Source organism: Glandiceps talaboti, chromosome 18 (assembly GCF_964340395.1).
Source record: "Glandiceps talaboti chromosome 18, keGlaTala1.1, whole genome shotgun sequence".
Taxonomy (NCBI): Eukaryota; Metazoa; Hemichordata; class Enteropneusta; family Spengelidae; genus Glandiceps; species Glandiceps talaboti.
The window spans coordinates 15,262,534-15,283,150 of record NC_135566.1 but is presented as its reverse complement, the minus strand read 5'-3'; the positions used below and the strand labels follow the sequence as shown (position 1 = coordinate 15,283,150).

The 20,617-nt window shown below is 36.3% G+C and overlaps 1 protein-coding gene across 1 annotated transcript; it reads left to right on the top strand.

Annotated features, from left to right (window-relative positions):
- The first annotated feature begins 430 nt into the window (after positions 1-430).
- Positions 431-19,578, top strand: LOC144449735 (receptor-type guanylate cyclase gcy-28-like). Its single transcript, XM_078140312.1, has 8 exons — positions 431-648; positions 12,534-12,669; positions 13,908-14,076; positions 15,942-16,132; positions 16,387-16,494; positions 17,670-17,805; positions 18,906-19,033; positions 19,459-19,578. Exons 1-8 carry the CDS (start codon positions 431-433, stop codon positions 19,576-19,578), a joined length of 1,206 nt encoding a protein of 401 aa, XP_077996438.1.
- Positions 19,579-20,617: the final 1,039 nt, after the last annotated feature.

Genomic DNA, 20,617 nt, shown 5'->3' with positions numbered 1-20,617 from the left:
CTGTGTAACGTCGTATGGCATGTGTGTCAATCTTGTAACGACTGTCGTAACTACTCATAATCGAGCATCATATGCTTACGAACAAGGGTTATTTGGTGGTTATATAAGTCACGCCCCCAAATGCCTTACAAAACGTCAAGAGCTTGTTTTTACCAAAATGTCACCATGCCTAAGATGTTTTTTTTTAGAATAGCATGAATATTAAAACAGGTCGTGATTGGTGGAGACCACCTGTCAATGTTGTCAATGAGACAGTTGAATTTTTCCGCATACATTTTGGTGTAACGAAGTGCTGTCCAAATGACTGTTTGGAATCCACATGCATCCCTGAGTGTTCAGCGATAAACTCATTAATGGTAGTTCTCGAAAGATAGATGTATGGTAGTTCTCGAAAGATAATATTTATTCAGCTATACGCTAAAATAGGAAGATGGCGCGTCAAAACAACGGTCAACGCATTACATACTTTCATCTGATGGTATCTCTTATGGTTGTGCTAGCTGAAGGAACAGAGGGCAAGGTCCTAAAGATAGGATGGCTATCAACCATAGATTCCTCTTATTTCGGTATAAAATTCAACTATGGTGCCGTTTTGAGAGCGCTAGAAGCCATTGAACGTGATCATCTCCTTCCCGGCCACACTATCAGGTAAGAACAGTACACACATATTATGTTATTCAATTTTTTACAGAAATTCAAAAAGATATTTCAAAGGTTAACGTTGATTGAAAAAAGTAAATGCTTTACCGACACTATTATACAGTTCATCAAATTGTGTATGATGATGATGATGATGATGATGATGATGGTGATGGTGATGGTGGTGATGATGCAACGAAAGCTACAAATTTGATTATTATGACGATCTCCATAATTGTCTTCTTCTTCCAACTTTCGTAATGGTAATTTGCGATAAACATCAATCAATGTATATGTTTACAGTTTTCATATGCATTCAGCTATGGAATGCTTTATTCTGTAAGGTTAATTTTATAGAAGCATGGGTATATATTTGATCACTCTGTATACCTGTTTTAAAGTAAATGTAATTGTAAGTGCAGTGAATAAGCCATCAACAAGTTTAATGGAAGTTCGTGAGAATGTAGCATTTTACACAAACAGATAAACGTCTGCTTGAAATGCTGCTTTACAAATCGTTCAAGCGTTACGTTAGTTCCAATTTGATGTAAATATTGCGTTCTCAACTACAGTGTCTTTTGCAACGCTTTACAGTCAGTGTCTCAATGTACCCTGCTATACATGCTATCAGTCATTATTTATGCCCGTGTACGTGATTGTGAATTTGTGCAGGTTATTGATACCCACGGCTAAGGAAGATGTTTCTGTAAATAACCATCGCTAATGGAAATTATATCTTTCAATTGTCTGATGAACTGTAAAGCTAGGCAATACAATGCAATTTAATGATTATTACATTAGAGGTTGACGTCTTTGAAGCACAATTTTTTAAATATAAAAATGAGTAATATTTCAATTACATCCACATGAACAGAATGCCCAGTATGTTAATTATGAAATCGACGTACAATAACAAGCAATTAGCCTAGCTGCTCAAGTGAAGAAAAACACTGACAGTTCGGAAAGAGGTCGGCGAACGACCGACGCTTGTCTTAATTTATAGTAAACCTTCACTGTTCTGGATTTGTGGAAACTAAAATCGCCTGTCAGATGGCTATCAGTCCAAACCATTTTGTCAAACTATGCTACTCGCTATTTCAGAGACGTGAGCTTTGTTTCATATTTATATAGTTTAGTCAATCCCACAACACAAAACATTACAATATAGTTTAGTTTTTTCTCCGTCTCGAGATGTACAAGATAGATTCTTCAGTATGTTCAGAGGACATCGCCAAAATCAACGAACGAAAGTCCAAAGCTAATTAAAAGACATGTTTTATAAAACTGCTATGTCCACAAGAGATCATTAGTTTGTGTTTGACCTGATAAGGATGGGATTTAAATTTCAAAATAGCAAGGCAATTTCCACAAGCATTAATGACGCGTGGCGCTTCAACTTCAATGCATAGATATTCATTTGTGGGCAATTGCAAGCATTGATGAAATTTACTGATGCATTTAAAAGCGCAATGCTCAGTGTTTTCAGCTTCTGTTGTACATTTCAAATAAGTAAATAAACATTCCGATTAATTTGTCTATCCGCTAGAGTTTGATTTATAAGTATAATCACAGTAAAAACATAATGCAAGACTTAATAGATTGTGTGATTATCACGTTGTCGTTATTTACATTGATTTTACCTTTAAGAGAAATCCCCTGTTCGTAGATCGGTGAAGGTTTTAGGAATCGGATTAAACAATGGCAAATACTCACAACAAATAATTCTTCCTAACTACGAGCGTGAAATGCACATTTCTGAGTGATCCCAAAGGTATACATTGCAGTAATAAGTTAAGTGCCATACAGGTAAATACCACTGAGGTCCGTGAAGGAGTAACACAAGACACACATATTAGATAAGATATGGGAAAACTGCTTTAATGATTATCCAAATAATGCACGAAAACACAGCTATTCATTAATACTTTAGAAGTTACTAAAGCAAGATTAAACTGGAAGGGTAGTGCCATGATTGTCATTGTTCTCTGACGTTTTTACTCATCCATATTTGTACAGTTGTGAATTTACACTGTTCATTGGATGTTGATAGCTTCGAAAAAAGTTTTAGCTAGCATATACACTTTTGAATAGCGCTATTGTAAATGTGGTAATTTAATTCAGATAGAGACTCAGACCCCAATTGATAAATTTAATTTGTCTCACAACTATGTTGTAGAAAACAATTCAATTATTTGTTAGTATAATATTGGAGATCACCAGCTGGAAAGGCTAATTCATAAAGACTTGGGAATAACTCAATAACTCAAAAATTTCCTTGAATCTCCTCATTGATACTGTTGTAGGCAAATCCACCTGTACGAACGCAATTTTCATTCAATCGATAATATTACGGCACTCTGTTTGATGTTCCCATTTCCCTTGTTCGTCCAACTTTAGAATACAACTCTGTTATTTGCAATTAGATATCAAATAGGCAATCTGACAGAATTGAATACATTTTAAAATATCGGATATTTTACATTATAAATAGGGGTTCCACAAGTGTACGTCAACTTGGTGTGATTGCGAATTATTAAAGATGTCTTTTATATACGTATAGTTTGCCTAGACTGGTTTTTGATCATGTACCGCCTTACTCTGCCAATGAGTACCATACAGCAAGGGCGATGTAAACAATTATGACTCCTCTGTAAGTGGTTGCAATTTACTGCTGTTGATGGGAAGATAGATAGATAGGTAGATAGCTAGATAGATAGCTAGATAGATAGATAGATAGATAGATAGATAGATAGATAGATAGATAGATAGATAGACATCAGACAGACAGACAAACAGACAGACAGACAGACAGACAGACAGACAGACAGAGACAGACAGACAGACAGACAGACAGACAGACAGACAGACAGACAGATAGACAGATAGATAGATAGATAGATAGATAGATAGATAGATAGATAGATAGATAGATAAATAGATAGATAGATAGATAGATAGATAGGCACACACAGACATATACACATTATCCAACCCTAAAATAAAACCTTCCATTTTACGGAAGGTCAAAATGCGGAGGAAAAGGAAAACATACATGTTGAATAAATTAACCATAACCTTGTATACATATAAATGGATGAGGCCTTCGGCACGACCTTTGTATACATTTGTTTTAACTAAAAGCAAAGACTGACTGACGTACATCCCAAAGACGTTAATAATGATCACATCCTGGATAACGAGATTCTACTATATTAGTACTTAACTCTTGCAGACAGGACACACACCGTCTTGTATCTTTGTATCCTAAGGAATAGAACAACATACCTTTCTTCTGTTATTTGAATATCTAGAATTACTCTTTTACCTTGAAGCAATTTGCAACTAATGTCGACATTCTACTAGGCTAGCGCTATATGAGTGGTTTTGAGTAGAGATTGATTACCTGATGTAATTGAATAAAGAGGAGGCATACGTGTCCGATGTCAACATGGAAGTTGACATTATTTTGTAGTAGTTCAAGGAAATGAATTGATATTTCTGTATTGAGGTAACACTGTCGGTATTTTGGGCCAAAGTGACATGTAATTAAACTTTCCCTGACATTGTAAATTGGAGAGTCTGACATGGATATAAATTAATTCTAAATGGATATAGTGGGCACAATTTCTCCATTAAAGGAACTATAATTAACCTTTTTATAATCAGAACGAAGGGTAGAAAGAAAGGAGAAGGTTATACCTTGTAGTCTCGTCTATTCATCATTGTAAATGATGTTTAACCCCCCCCCCCTTTCCCTGCCTCCGCTGTCTCAGGCATGGTATAACATAGTGCTGCTGGTCAGGCAGATGGAAATAATCAATACATGCTCTTCTATATACTCTCATTAGCGTAACCGGAAACACACAATTGTTTTTATTAGGCCTAAGTGTTTTTCATACAAGGATATGAGGTATGATAAGCATTTATTCAATATGAAAAAATACTATGAGAAAGTCTAATAATGTATTAAACATCACTTTTGTTTCCCTGGCAAGCAAAGACTAGAGATACCTTAATGCCAAACGTTGCTCTAATCTATAATGTTACTAAAATATATATATCAACACCAATCTGTATATTTCAATGTTTCTCCTATGCTGGTTAAGACTAAACTATAATCGGAAATGAAGCTAGAAAACCACCCACAAAGTTAAACTTTTAGAATTCCTCAAAGACAGCAACCCATTTTTTGAAATTACCGTTAGCTGTACCAAAACAGGCATAAATTATTTCACGAGCAGTGGTAACACTCGAAAACTCCTCGAAATGTCAAGCATGTCTACAACTAGGAAAGTAATTACTTTGGTTAGTAAACAACACGTCGGGTCTTTTCACCATGTCGGTTTTACAAGGCTTTTGCTGCTGTGATTTTATGGTACTTGATTTGCTTCATTTTTCCTCTGCCATTAAACACGCACTATTTTAATCATACCCTCCTTTCCTCTTAACACACTATTATCACTCCCTGTATACGAACATAGTGTCTTTTCATTGCTTATTCGTGACTATCCAGAGATGCTAAAGTCAACTTATACATGTTTTCCAAGACAGCATTGTTTGCAAGTCATCAACAACTATTATAACGGCATAGGCACCAAACAACAACTTACAGCTCTAGTCCTAACCCCTTTCAACGCAAAACGTTGCCGATGAAATTGCGACCTTTATCCTGTCGTCAAGAGAATTGTGTTTTCTTTGAAGAAAGGTTGTGGTCACTCTGAGTATCATGTTCTAATAACAGTTCATAAGATGAACTCTTATGGTGTATTACTCCATCGGTAGAAGCAAAATGCAAATGATCATATTATGTTTTCTAATTAATGCACTTGCAGAATTTCCTTCTGAAAGGCTGATAAGCAATTCTAACCGAGCACTGTAAAGATTCTAAACAACCTAGGCACAAATTAGTTATCTGTATTTTATCGATTTCGCTAATGTTGTATTTTTGGCTTCTGGAAATAGCAACTAAGAAATTTAACTAAGACTGGATAACGAATTTTGTACTTTAATATATGGGCATGCATACAGCACTTCGGTATACAGGTATGTTGTGACATGGATGCTTCGTGTGGCAGTTATCATTTTCCATGCATTCATAACCTTCCTAGACATCATACCCCTTATGGCCAAAGCAATTGTAAATATGAAAAGCTGAAATTAACCTTAAAATAAAATAATGCTTCATGGTAGAATGCGCCTTGGCACCAAATTCGCTTAAATAGTTAAAATCTCGAGAAACATTGCTATAATCAAATCAATTCATTGCGTAGCTAGCAGCATGAACAGTGATGGTTTCCATAAGTGTCACATAAAACAGTCAAGCGAATCGAACTCCTCCGCTTATATATTTGCAGGCTATTACTTTCATTTAGAGACAACCTGACACAAAACTATCATTTTAGTATTAGAGATTTGCGCGCTACACCGTATTGTTTTTATTTTTAAATCACCAATCACGTTTCTTTTTCCATAAAGTTAACACCCTGTTGTCTCATCTGGCACCATAATGTCTACTCGATCAGGAAACCATCTCCGAAAGGAGGCTAAACAAAGCTCCGAGTGTAATTTCAATTATTTGCTAGATGTGTCCCATTGAAGAAACAGTTAACGTAATGTGTGAGAATCAAACAGATACTATACTCGCTGCAACTAAACATATTTTGTGAAAAGGTTTTGTTAATTTGATACAATAACTTTCTTATAAACCCTGAACAGTATTGAAACAACAATGAGTGAACGTATTTTGTGTAGCTTTATACATACTAAATCAAGTCAAATTGATTTTTGGGTCCACACCCAAAAATCAATGCCCTCAACGGTGATCACGATTTAAACTTGTTATTGCAATACTAATGGATACGATCTACCACTGATTAACATATACAATGCCTGATTATTTCCATTTTAACACTTTTCAATGAATAGATTGTGGTTGTCTAATCGAAAGAACATTACAACAGTTGCAACATGACGACAGGTACAAAACAACGCTTTCGCTTAAGATTCAAGTTTGTCACTTAATCACCTACGGATAATATTGACCATTAAGTAACAGATACAATGTCTTTTCATAAGTAACTTATCAATTAGTAAATATATATTTGAATACTTGATGAAAAAAAATATCTCAGTTTCAACTAGTACAGCGTTAAAGGAGAATTCTCTGGAATGTGAGACTTAAAATTGTATCAGACCTGGAGAGATTATGCCATCTACTATAAAGATAGTACATTTGAAAGTTAAATTGTTGCGAGGTATTGTTTACTATAGTGCTTCCTTTGTCACGAGTCTCCATTCAAATATTAACCTTGCCTATAAAAACCCTTAGGAAGTGCAATTAGTATAATAAGTGATTGGGCAAACTCTGGAATGGAATGCTACTACTTGAAATGGCAAAAAAGACTGACAATATATACTTACCTTAATTGCAAACGTGATAACCTCTTAGCGCTGTTTTCACATCGAATGTTTCCAATGGCACTTTCATTGGATGCCAAGTTACTCTACATATACTTAGATGACTACCTCAATTAAATCTCAAATGATGTCACTTTCGCAAAGACTCAAACAAGATAATCCATATTTCTCATAATAATCATATTAAAAAGGGGATTTATATTCATTTTGGTAAGAAAATTGACGACAGTCTGAGCTCGCAGTTAAAGTATATGTCGCGTTGAGTTACTTTTCAACATGTCAATGGAAGAAAATGTTTTAGCGATAAATTGGATTCGTGAATATACAATGTCTCCTAGAATATCAGACAGTACTTGTAAGTCAACTACGTGTATTAGAAAGCATGTATCTTAAAGTGGCACAAGCTCAGTTTGTAAGCTTTTTACTCAAGTGAAAATACTTAAATAAAATAATTAAAACGACATTCAAGTATTATGTCGTTGACGATGCATGCCTTCTACAACATTACGACTGTCTTTTGACATTGTTAGAACAGTTGATTGCATAGGAATTTCCTGAAATTGTTTTGATATGTATACTAACTTACGTCAGCGAATTGTTTATAAGTTACATCTTAACATCAGGTTTGAGTTCGGTTACTTGCACGTGGGGTTAGGCGTGTTTTCAGTAGGTGCAATAATGCTACGAGTACCTTTAAATATGAAGTTCAAACTATGTCTAAAACACCTATAAACTCAATCAGCTTGTGTCCGTTCAAGCTATTGTTTTTTCTTTTTTAAAAAACACTTATTTTCCCCATACTTAATTCTCTAACTAAATTTTGATGTTGCGAGATTCTGATGACAGCCATTTTCATTTCAAGAACAGGAAATACCATACACCATCAATTTATTGCAACTTCGTTATTCCACAACTCGTTGAGCCCAGACCGACTCTTCATTTACATTTTCTGAATCAGTTTGTATATAACCAGATGTAAACTTTTGTTCCTGCACAGCTTACTTTCTTTGTTGTATTTGGATATGGGATCGTGCGGGTTTATGCTTTGACACGTTGCCGACACTAATTACATTGTATGTCTCTTTGCATGAACCTTGTCTCATACCATATTGCCACGACTAAGGAAATGCACTGGTGTTATTTCGCGAGCTGTATATGCCATCTGGTTTAATATTTACTTCATCATGTCTGAATAATACACAATACATATACTCTCAAAATCAAGGTATGAATCCGTCACTCTTGATTGTTCTTGGAAGTCTCTTTCTAATGGGTTGCGGTCATCTTTAGTAAAGGTCAGCAGACCCTGACGTCATCAGGCAAAGAGCACTTAAAGTGAGTTATGAAACATATCTTCATGTAGTTCCTATGATAAAGACAACGTCAAAATCAATGTTTTGTAATATGTTACATTCAATAACTGCAATCTCTTATACGTTCTCACTCTATAGCACACCCACTCATGTCGTCCTCATGTCTCTTTCACACAAAAACACATACACATGATTCCCTTATTTGGAAAATGAACGGTTCTGTATGAAATTACAAAATTAGCAAATGAGACATTTTACTGGTGTGTATACTTAAACTTTCTCATAAAAATATACTAATACTGTCGATTGAATAATTGCTATAATAAGATAACATATACATAGTGAATTTTGTTTTGACCATTTTGCACGTGTTTCAACAGTCTATGTTTTGCATAAATGTATCGATTGTTTTAGTTTTCCGTCTCAAAACTTGTTGGTTTAAAGGCATGGAAAGGTACTGACAAAGACATACTAGAATAGCAGTATGCATGGCAACAAGGAATGGGGTAGCATGTATATAGAACTACATGTGACTTGTCCATTTAAATTCGATTTGTTAGTTGATATATCCATCATAAATTTCAGATTAACATCGAGAAAACTAAAACTGCACCAGAGTTACCGTACTTTCAGAGAATAGCAATGTATATATACAAATATTGATATTACAACGGTTTATGGACTAAATATAATTTCTTTATTTGTTAATAAAATGTTCACTGGGGTAAATTTAATCCTAGGAGGATTAGAAGGTTTTTCAAAAACAGTTGGCGAACTTTGAAATACAGACTTTACTCCACTGACTCGTACAGTTAAAACACAGATCATTTAGGCTTTATATAAATTCATGCTATAAACCTCAAGTTTCGAAAGAAAGAACTACTAATAGATCCTGATGGCCTTCGGATATGACGTCAATGACTGAGAGCTGAATGCTGAGAACCTGTGTAGTCGTTTTCAGCAACTTTGTATAGGATCCGTCATTGCTATTGACATGGCTGCAGGGCTTTGGCATTGATAATAGAATTTAATGGACTGTCTTGTATGCTTTCGGTTTCTCACACTTTGTTACAATTCTTCTTGTACAGAACTGCTCATGGTTGAAGCTTACATTTCAAGGGCCATGACAAATGTTAACATGGAATCGTCAAGGCCAAAATCGTAGTAATATGGACATCCAAGTAAGTTACGATGACGTCATATTCGGTTGAATCCAGATTCTAAGCGAGATAGGCGTACTCTTTCTCGGCGACATGATGGTTTATCACTTGTCACTTATTATTGTTTATATGAATATCTGTTTACAAAGAAGCAAATGTAATTCAATCTCGTGCCATTTGAAACATACCGTGACAAAGTCTAACAGATACCATTAAATTTAGTTTGCCTATTACAATTACTATAATCAATCAATTCAATACAAAGCTGTAGAACATTTATGTACACGCAATCTGAAAAAGAGACAACTTCACCAGTTGATAGATAAGAATGGCAATGTGGCAACGATATGTGGAAAAAGGTGACAGTCTTTTGGGAATTACCTTGTTCAAAAATGTATGTTTATCGTAACGTATTCCAAAACATTAGTCTTCGTTACATTGTATGTTCAATCTATTTTGCTAAAATGATGCAGTAAAGGGAGAAACGTAAGCCTTTTAGGTAAAATCAATGTTACAGTAAAGGAATAGTATCTCAAAACAAAGATTGTAGCTTTTTAATATACAGGTTTGTAATAAAAAGTTCTGAAATAATGAAAAAAAAAGAAACCACGATTTTCCTTCTTAGTCTAATTTGGACACCATTATAAATCGAACAGACCTTTTGTTGACATTGCGTGTTCAATTCCTCAAGTGTTCACAGGTTGACTAACATGCTGATCAAATTGTCATTTGAAGTGATGTGGGTCGGGTCACTTGAATGCGTAACAATCCCCATAGAGCTCTAATTACGAAAGGCAAACTCCAAATAGAAGATCTATCAGTGCGATATAAGAGCCGACATTACTTTATATGTGCAATCACGTTCCCAGAATAATGTTTACAATGAAATGCGAAGCATGTCTTTTAGTAATCCTTTTTAATCGTCGTCTGTTTAATTTTTCAAAAATAACTTCCCTCTCTGTCACCTTTGCAAGTTTACCTGAAAGGTTTTATTCGGTAATGGAAACTGATACAACTTGAAGGTAGCTTCCTATATTTATACAGTTTAAGTCTATACACATTCTGAAAGTGGTGACTACAACGCCTTATTGGTAAATGTCTTTCACGACAGTATTGTTTGTTATTTTTTTAAGTTTTCCATTTAAAATTATTTGACTTTTGAGGCTCTCTAAAAGTATTAAACATCTATCTATATCTAGATATTCTGTTATGTGTAAAACACAAATCAATATCTGAACTGAATTTTGAATACCAAATTCATTTTCGGCAGATTTTAATGGCATTTATGTTTTCTGTATTGTGTGTATTTAATTGTGTATTCTGGATTTTTAGCTGCTTCTAAAATATTATTAGTATGTATTCTTTTATATTTACTTTCCTGTAATGTTTATTTTAATATTTAATGTTGGAAACCGCGTCACCATAATTTCTCTTGCGAGAGATACTAAAGTTTTCTTGTATTTTGTGTCTTGTAAATCTAATGGGCTCAGATAAATGTAACTCATTTGGCTAAAAACGTGCATATAACAATCGAAAACAGTTCCCATTTTACCATGATCGTATGCTACTGAATGTATCCAAGCGTGGAAAAAATGGGTTTGGTGTCATTTGCGAAATGTTAAGTATAGTGACTTATCACAAAATCACGATTTCACACTCAACGCATCAACATGCTGTTATTTTAGTGGCACAAACATTGCAACAAAAATGAAATGATCAAACAAAGCCATTATGATTAATAACCATAATAAAAATGATGGTAGTTCACATCAACAACTGATCTGATAATAACTACACGATACTGTTATTGCTGCATACGTTGATGTACGCACTATAAGGAACATCCATGACCGTTGTATTAGAATTCTCCTTACTAGTCACGTTCCCTCTACTTCATCACACCCACAAAGCATACTTTCACATGTACAGTCTTAAATGACTCGCCATTTGAGATTGTAGCGCAAGAACAAATGTTACACATTCAGCCACCATACGATTGCAATACACGAAAGAGATTTTGGTAGTCTGAGGTTATACCATGCAAAATAGCATTTTACAATAATCATGAAAACCTTACACAATGTTTATTGGCTCCTTTACTTTTGTCCGTGCATTAGAGATATAAGGAATATTTTTTTTTCTACTCGGCAAGTGCACTTGCTCATCTCAGCAAAATATCCATGAGTAAAAATGTCGACATCTTGCTATAATTTACGGTAACTTAGAGCTAATGAAGGCAGTTGTGTCAGTACGGTACCACGACGACATCTTGTGGCATGTGTTCATTCACTATCATGCGCTGATACGACAATCCCAATAGTACAAAGGCGTGACAATGTAGAGCAATAATTGTTCACACATCCACAAGATTTTCTTTTTAAAACAACATTGCCCCATGATTGCTTGGACATTGTATAATGATCTGTAAATGTTGACTTCAAGTTATATCAAAAACATAAACGTGATTTTGTGTGCCATTATTCACAGGGGAATTTTGCTATATAGAATGATTTAGGTGCAGGTTAATCTTTAATTAGTTCTTGACGCATTGAAACTGTTATGAATCATTATGCTATTATTATTCAATAAGTAATAGCTCTTTCAATATGGGTGGATTGACTCACCACAGTCACCCGTGCGAACAAGATCGGTTGTGTAGTATGGCTTACAAAATCAAAATGTCAATTCAATAAAGGCTTTTTCATAGCAAGCTCAACTGAATTTTTTCTCAATTAATAACAGGTTTTATGTACCAAAGTATAACACCATACGGCGCAGCTCACAAATGTGTGTGTGTGTGTGTGTGTGTGTGTGTGTGTGTGTGCGTGTGTGCGTGTGCGTGCGTGTGTGTGTGTGTGTGTGTGTGTGTGTGTGTGTGTGTGTGTGTGTGTGTGCGTGCGTGCGTGCGCGATTAGGCGGTACTCGTAAAGACAGTTTATACTTATAATTACATGCCTTGAATGAAATATCATGGCAATCAGAGATGTCATTTATTTCATTTCAGCGTTATTTGGCGGGAAGGTTGTTCAGAAAGAGAAGCGCTTCGTGAAGGTGTTGAACTCTATTATAAAGAAAATATCGACGTCATGCTTGGACCACCTTGTTCTAGTGGTAAGAATTCCACAACGTTGTATATGTTGGTAAGGTGGGCGCTGCTCACTTCCGTCTGTGTGTCCTGAGTGGAAAGCGGTTGTGACCTACCAAGCTGTGAAATGTTTTACCCATAGTTCTCTCTGATTTGTGGCTTAAATGTTCCTGTTTTTTTTAACTTCCTCTACAAGCCATTCGTTGCCTTTTCACACCTGGCAGCACATTAACCTATGAAAAAAATGTTAACAGAGTGAGGATCATGTTTTCGAGAAAGGAAATTGAGGGAGTGTCACGTTTTAGAAAAGGGGATCAGGGGAGGGTCGCGATTTAAATAAAAAGTGTTTGATTTCCTAAGGCCCCCCCCCCCCCTGTAATTACTGAAACTCCCTAAAAAGACACTTTTTGCAACTCAGTATATTTTGGTGTTTTGGTTAATCTTCTAACAAAAACTATTTCCAATAAACTTATATTATGATTTCCATGAAATATATACAGAGTTGATGAAAATGAAAATTAAAACCCATTTTCAGTCCATCCATAGAAACCGGCATCTTAAGATCAAGTCACTGATGTTACATTCCCCAGACTCTCCACCGGAAGCCAGAGGAATCTGAACAATCCAAACTATCGCAAATACAATACAAATTGCAAGTATCTTGGTATTTTCCTGTACATTTTCTTTCATTTATATATTACTTGACCGTGTTTTTTTTCTCGGTGGAAGGTACATTACCGCTTGGTCTTTTGACGTCAGAGTGGAATCTACCACACATAACGTGGGTAGCAACATCAAACGAACTTGCTGACAAATCTATATATACAACACTTGGACGTACGCTGGGATCTTTCACAAAGATTGGACCGATATTTTTGGACCTTTTCCGGTTCTTTGGGTGGAACAGAGCGGTACGTTGTGACCATTTACATGTAAAAAACACAACAGCTATTCTTTTTTATTGGATGTTATTAATAATCGATACCTTATTGTTTGTCATTAATTTTTCATTCTATGAAAGAAACTTAATATTTGCTTGAAAACATTTCAAGATGCAAGAAATACAAACGTTATGTGTAGATAGCGGATAGATTTATATCAACAGCTGCGGTGAAACTAAATGGAACGATTTTATCACACGTCACTAACGTTGTGATAACATAATTTGTTTTGGCTATATATTCAAATTGTCTGTCTGTCTGTCTGTCTGTCTGTCTGTCTGTCTGTCATTATTTCGTTTTCATGTCTGTCACATTGTTTAGTTTTCATCCTTCTTTGGTTTTTTTACTACAGGTTATAATAAGAGCAGGCAATGCTGTAACTTGTACATCGCCTACACAGGCTGCTTATGATATTTTCCGAGACAACGAAATCATTGTTGCTGATTTCCAGACATATCCTGATGATATTTCTGACGAAGAAATAGTACTTATTTGGACAAAGGTCAAGCGACTTGGAAGAAGTAAGACATGCCACAGATAACTATCGTGTTAGTTGTTTGTGGACATACTTATTACGTACACTTTTACATTCTCTTTATGTTTTTTTGTCAGTTACTTTGTCCTAGGGAACTTTCAGTAATTACAATGGCTACCCCGGGGGAATTAGCTGGGAGGGGGGGTTCAATTTTTATAAATCAGTTCTCGGAAAGGGTCATATTGTCGAAAATGGAATTACAAAAAGGTCATATTTTACTTTGTATCATTGTATTATCTAACTTTGAGAGAGATTTTGGCATCCCGCTGCTACTGGTTCCAAAGCCCGCTGCCGCCACATCCCATCGCTACCGCCGTTGAACATATCAGTCAAATCGCTGCTGACAATCATGCAGTGAATGAATTGTTAGTTGTGGTGGTGTCAGGAGAGCAGTGGGCCTTACAGGACTAAAAAGGGAAAAGTGCGGTAAAATATAGGGGATAGTGTGGTGGAATGTGGATTTTAACCTATGTATGCCCATCTAGTCTTTGGGAGTGCCGGCCTTCAGTCAATTAGTTCCAAACACATGTATTGATTAATGCATTTAGACAACATTCACTGTTCTGGCAGTAGTAGGTAGGAAGCAACTGTCACTATCAACGTGGCGACAGTGCTGGGATCAAGTGTCTACCATTAATTCTGTCTGACAGCAGACATTTAAACCACTGTTTGTTTGTTGTTTAATTAATTTTTCAATGTGTTGGGAATTGCTCCAAGTGATACCCTTTTTTAAGCAGCCGAATGTGCACATAAACACAATAACACTTTCTACAGAAGTCCATTGAAGGTTTGGGACTACGTGACAGGGCTCATTTTATGCCACTGTGAAACTGTGAGGGCTTTACCATTCAGTTCCCAGGCTATCCCGGAGTCATCCAGGTCCAACACACAGCAACTGCGGGATCTATGAGTAATTGCACATGTCTTGACTGCTTGCGTCCCGAAATTCCAAATTCGCACCCGTCTTGTGAGTGAAACAGGGCTGAGTGATACAAACAACCCACCGAGTCTGTAGAACACTCATCCTGGGTTTTAGGTCGTTCACAGACATATGTCGTCTCTAGTAGGATTCGAACCCATGACCAATTGACAGCTAGTCCTGAGCTCTAACCACTACGTCAAAGGGAGGCAATGTTAAACCCTGTGTTTAAAACATTTGAAAAGGGTAGAGTTATGTTTTCATAGAAAAAAAGGACACTGAGGGAGGGCCACTTGTTAGTACTGTAACAACAGAATTGGGGGGGGGGGGGCTCTTTTACTGCCATATATAAATTTTAATGTTCGAACTTTTTGAGTGAAGAATTTTGTTTTGTTGATGTATCTCTTTCCATATATTACGTTACCTTTACGTTATATATGTTACCTTTGGTTTCCTATATCTGACGATCTTTGGTTGTATGTACTACATAGCTTTCGCCACTGCTGGTTAAAATCTGTTAAAGGAATGCCTCCATACATTATAACGCGATAGTTTGTCTTTAAGAAAGTTTACAAAAAAATATAAGCTCTGGAATATGATTGAGTCATGCAAACATAATCGTCAAACTTGACAAATATCTAAGTGAGTAGCTATTATCCTGATCAGAGCCATTTGGGAGACGTCTGTACTTGATGCGTTGTCACATGTAGAAACAATTTGTTCTATCGAACACAATTTATGGATATTGTTTCGACGGCGTGAAAGTATTGGGACACGCTATTTAGACCTTTAATTGCAGCCATGTCACTGACATTTATCTTAATTCGATAGTGCAATACATCATCGCTCTTTATTGAATCCTAACGCAAGTATTTACTTTCTGAGACTTTACTGGTGTGCCTGTACACTGACACACTTCTTTTTATTCTCAGTTATCATATTTTGCCCAAGAAAGTCAGATGAACGTCGTTTCATGTTGAAGGCCCATGACCTTGAGATGACAAACGAAGAATACGTTTTTATCATTCCCAGAATGATACAGGAATCTAGCGAAATGCAACCATGGTTAGCTGGAGATGAGCGCGATGAAGATGCCAGGGAAGCATACGAGAAAGTCTTAATTGTGAGTTCCTTGATCTTATTTTAAGATGCCACTTTTAAACAATTGCTGAAATTGGGGTTGTGCTGAAAATTGTGTATAGTTTGCACTCGTGACAATGTGATAGTGGTAGTCATTCCTTGGAATCAAATGGTATGTGAGTGCGAAGTTCTTGGAATACAATGCTATACGTTTTATATCGGACCACTATAGAAACTATACCCTGGTCTAAGGCTGTTTTCATAGGTGTGCTGTTTTCTTTTGTTTTCTTTGTTCAGGTTAGTTATGCCACTTTAAGGGGAGAAGAAGCAGACGACTTTCGTGCCGATGTACTTGCAATGTCAAGATACAACCCATACAATTTTACAATTCCAGACGATGGCGTGGTGAGAAATCTGTCATTACTTTTTAATATATCTAGATTTTTAACTTTCCATATACTATACACTATACACTATATACTATATACTATATACGACTATAAAGTACATTGTCGTATGGTTTGTACGAAAAAACATCTCTGTGCGAAGTGATAAAAATACTGTAACCATCATCAAGGATTTGTCTGTATATGGACTTATCAAAATATTATTTACTTGTGATCGCCAATATAGGTTTCATAACTTTATAACTGCTTTCGCAAAAGTAATGCATTTCGCATTGTTTGTCAACAACTACTTTCTTATCAGTTTATGCTGACAAAACTAGCTAAAGACTTTAGGATATCAATTTAAACAAATATTCAAAGATCCTAAATGCGTTCCTAAATCGGTTTTCCCCTAAGGCAAGGCAACAAAGGTACAAGCCCCCCCCCCCCGTAATGGCTTAGCACTATCTTCGTAAATGAAAATTACACTCCCTGTAAACATACAATATGCAGCTCATTTTTGTAAGATGTTCCCTTCAAAAGCAAACATGCGACTATAGAATGTGTTACTGATTTTGGGCCCTCTTGTGGAGCGATTGCATGGTGACCACCGCATCATGGTATGATATAATGTACTATAATATGTAGTACCATCGTTTATTTTCTTAACCTTAACCAGGTGCAGCTAATGAATCAAATTTCTTAATTCTTTTGAAAAAGCGAAACAAATGTTAATCGACTATGTTGACACAGTTTGGGGGTTTATTGGTGAATAAAGGGGAACGTGAAAGTGGTTAGTATGTACCTTCCCATTGCAACATATCACAACTGCCCTCCCGCTGTGATCCGCATGTGCATACCCACTGCCCACCACCAAAAATATCTGTGTCCGTCTCAATTTGTTTCCCTTTCCCCACATTTCAATATTCCCAATTGCCCTCACTCCTCATTCAGCATTGCCGGTACCTTTATCCATTTCCCCTGTCCAGACAGTCTGCTGAAATATAAGTTTTACCCACTGAAATACTGACTGTTTTTCCTCCACACTGAAAATTATAATAACAATATCCAATGAAAAAACGTATACGAACAGCTTTTTTCGCACGAACAGCAGCAAGGCTTAGCCGAACAGATTTGATTTGTTGTCTACGCCTGTACCTTGACTATATAATGAACTGTCGACTTGCTTTTTAGGGAAGTCTGTACTCTCCATTTCTTTACGATGCGTTATACTTGTATGCATTGGCGGTCAACAAGACGTTGGAAATGGGAGGAGACCAACGTAATGGCTCATTAATGTTTGAAAACATGAAGGGTCAGACATTTCAAGGTAAGATACAAATGGCTTCAATTATTTCAGAGTTCTCGTTTTGCATCAGTAGATTATAAATCTGGTTTCTTGACAAGCAAAAAAGTCTCAGTGCACCTTATAAACTTTACATCGTAACTACAGGAAATACAACAACGCATGCCTTAAGATGCTAAATTACAATGGACATGCGCATACACATACGTGGTCATTTACCCAAATTTCAAACTGTGATAATTCGTAATGTTTCTCGTCTGGGATAAAAGTACCGTGGCAACAATTGTGTGTGAGCGATATGGCTTACAGGCGCTAGGCAAAGAGGGAGTTTGAGTGATTATTCCCGCTGACAGTTCTACTTACACACCCACCAGTAGTACATTCAGTTCTCTGATAAAACGGTCTTATGATATTTTAGTGAAATAATCTATAAATGGTAAATCAAAATGGTGCATCCAGCAACTATACAGCTGCCTGTGTTATTCATAGCATCATAAAAATGAGACGTCATTTGAGAATGAACCAATCAATCAATCTCCCAAAATGATTCGTGACGCTGAGTCGTAATATTAAAAGTGTATTATGTAATATAATTTATCAACTGCACTGGATATATGGTTTTTAAGGAGATTTTTTATATATAAAGAAATTGCATTCTAAGACAAAAGTAAAGACAGTTACCCTGTGTTTGTTGTATATTGAGTTTTCGAATCCGTATCTGTTAATTAATCACTTTACTCACTTCACTTAATGCGTATTTACAGACTTAAAATTAAAATTAAGGATATCTGCCCCCCTCCCTACCACTGGATTTCAACTTGCCCGACAGCCCACTCCCCACCTAATATTGAGAAGGATTTACCTACTCCAACCAGGAAGAATTTTGTGCTATCCACTATACCAACATTTCATTTTGACGTACACAGTGTGCGTCCGTCCACCCATAATTCCATGTTTTCTCCTCCCTCTGTATCAAGACTTCCCCATCACATTTCTTCGTTGTTTGCTCCCCTCTCGCTACCGATCGAAAACACCCACTGAAAAATTGAGTACGAACAGCTTTTTGCAAGAACAGCTTCGTTGACTGCACCTGATGTACTAAGAGATTTTCAATGTCATCACAGGTATGTCTGGTGAAGTAGTTATGGATCCTTACGCTGAACGTGAGCCAACGTACTGGGTCAACGATTTAAGACCGAGCGGTTATTTTGAAATCATTATGGAAGTGGCGGTGGATGCTTACGAAAATAGGGTAGGGTTGGATGCTCCCCAAGGAGTTCAGGAAGTATAAAGGGCCGCTGTGCCGCTATAGATCCGTGCCAGGGGGTAATATTTGTAAAGCGCTTTGAACACAGAGTGGGAAATAGAGCGCTATATAAAAACCCACGTTATTAAACTAATCTTTGTAATATGTTACATTCTTGATACTAGTATGACTATATTTTGTTTGAGAGTAACCGAATCAAGTCTCTGCAAAATAATTTGTACATTTCATACTGTTTGTTGCGAGCCGGGGTTACGAGCTGTAATTTTGCGTGGTACAACAGCGATACAAATACAGCATCCGTATCGCCTAAAATTACAGTCAATTTTGCAGATTCATATGCCTTGTACAACTCCAAGTAGGGAGATGGCATTTTTCAGAAATATAATTTACCTATGTAATGTCGATTTCAGGAAGTGATAACATATCACGATCCCTTGTGGGGAGGAGGTCAACAAAATCCACCAGCAGACACACCACCATGTGGTTTTTTAAATGAATTATGTCCTCCAGACAATTCAGGTGAGATGTGAGAAGTTACTTTAATAAATAGCTCATCTTAAATAGTTCGTCCACAAAAGTGTTAGAATGATTTCTACACAAACTGTCTGGTTGAATTTGGCAGGCCTAAACAGTCGTTAATACCCGTTCCTATTTCCCAAGGCTGTGAAATAAGTTGTGCCCAACACTTCCGAATGGCATAGACGGCGTCTGTATTCTGAATACTTCCTTACAATCCCCTTTTATTTGACTGAATCAAACATATCACACATCTGTAAAAGCTTGTCAATGAAACCTGAAATATGGAAAATTGCCCAGGGCATTCCCTTTGTATTTCGTGATGGAACTCTGAATCACACCCACCAATATATAACCCTGATAACATTCTTTAAATCAGAACAAATACATATGTCACGGGTCAGTATTTTTTTTCTTTCGGCAATTTCGTCCCTTGTCTACAAAATAAATCAAATTAATTTATAAAATTGAGTTACTGGACAAATAGTTTTAATCCTGGCTATAATCGGTTGATTGACGAGAAAACTAGGCATTGACATATTGTTATCAATGAGCGTAAAAATAATCGCATTACATTGTCACAGAATATATTAATGAGAGCATAATATGGTCGTAGTGTAGACAATAAGTTAGAATTTTGCTGACAGTCCAATTTTAAGTTAATTATCACTGATGACGTCATCGTTTACTTACATCCAATCACATAGAAGATACTATGACGTCATTGTTTAATAATAGATATGTAGATACGTTTAGTAAAAGGTTGGACAATAAAGGCCTAGAGCAGAAAGGATTTAGAATGAAAATAGGAGCCATCTCGTTCGGTGAGGTAACAGGTATACCATAAAACTATGTCTGTTGAGCTATCCCTGAGTGCTGGTGTGATCCGGTACAAGAGTAACTTTGAATGTAGTGTATAGTTAGCTGAACATTCACCACACCATTTGACGTAAAGACGTAACGAACTGGGTCGGTTCGCTGTTTCTTTACGATAGAGAAGTGTCAGTTGAGATCAGTACAACGATTCCCTTTAAATCAGTGTATTTTCAACAA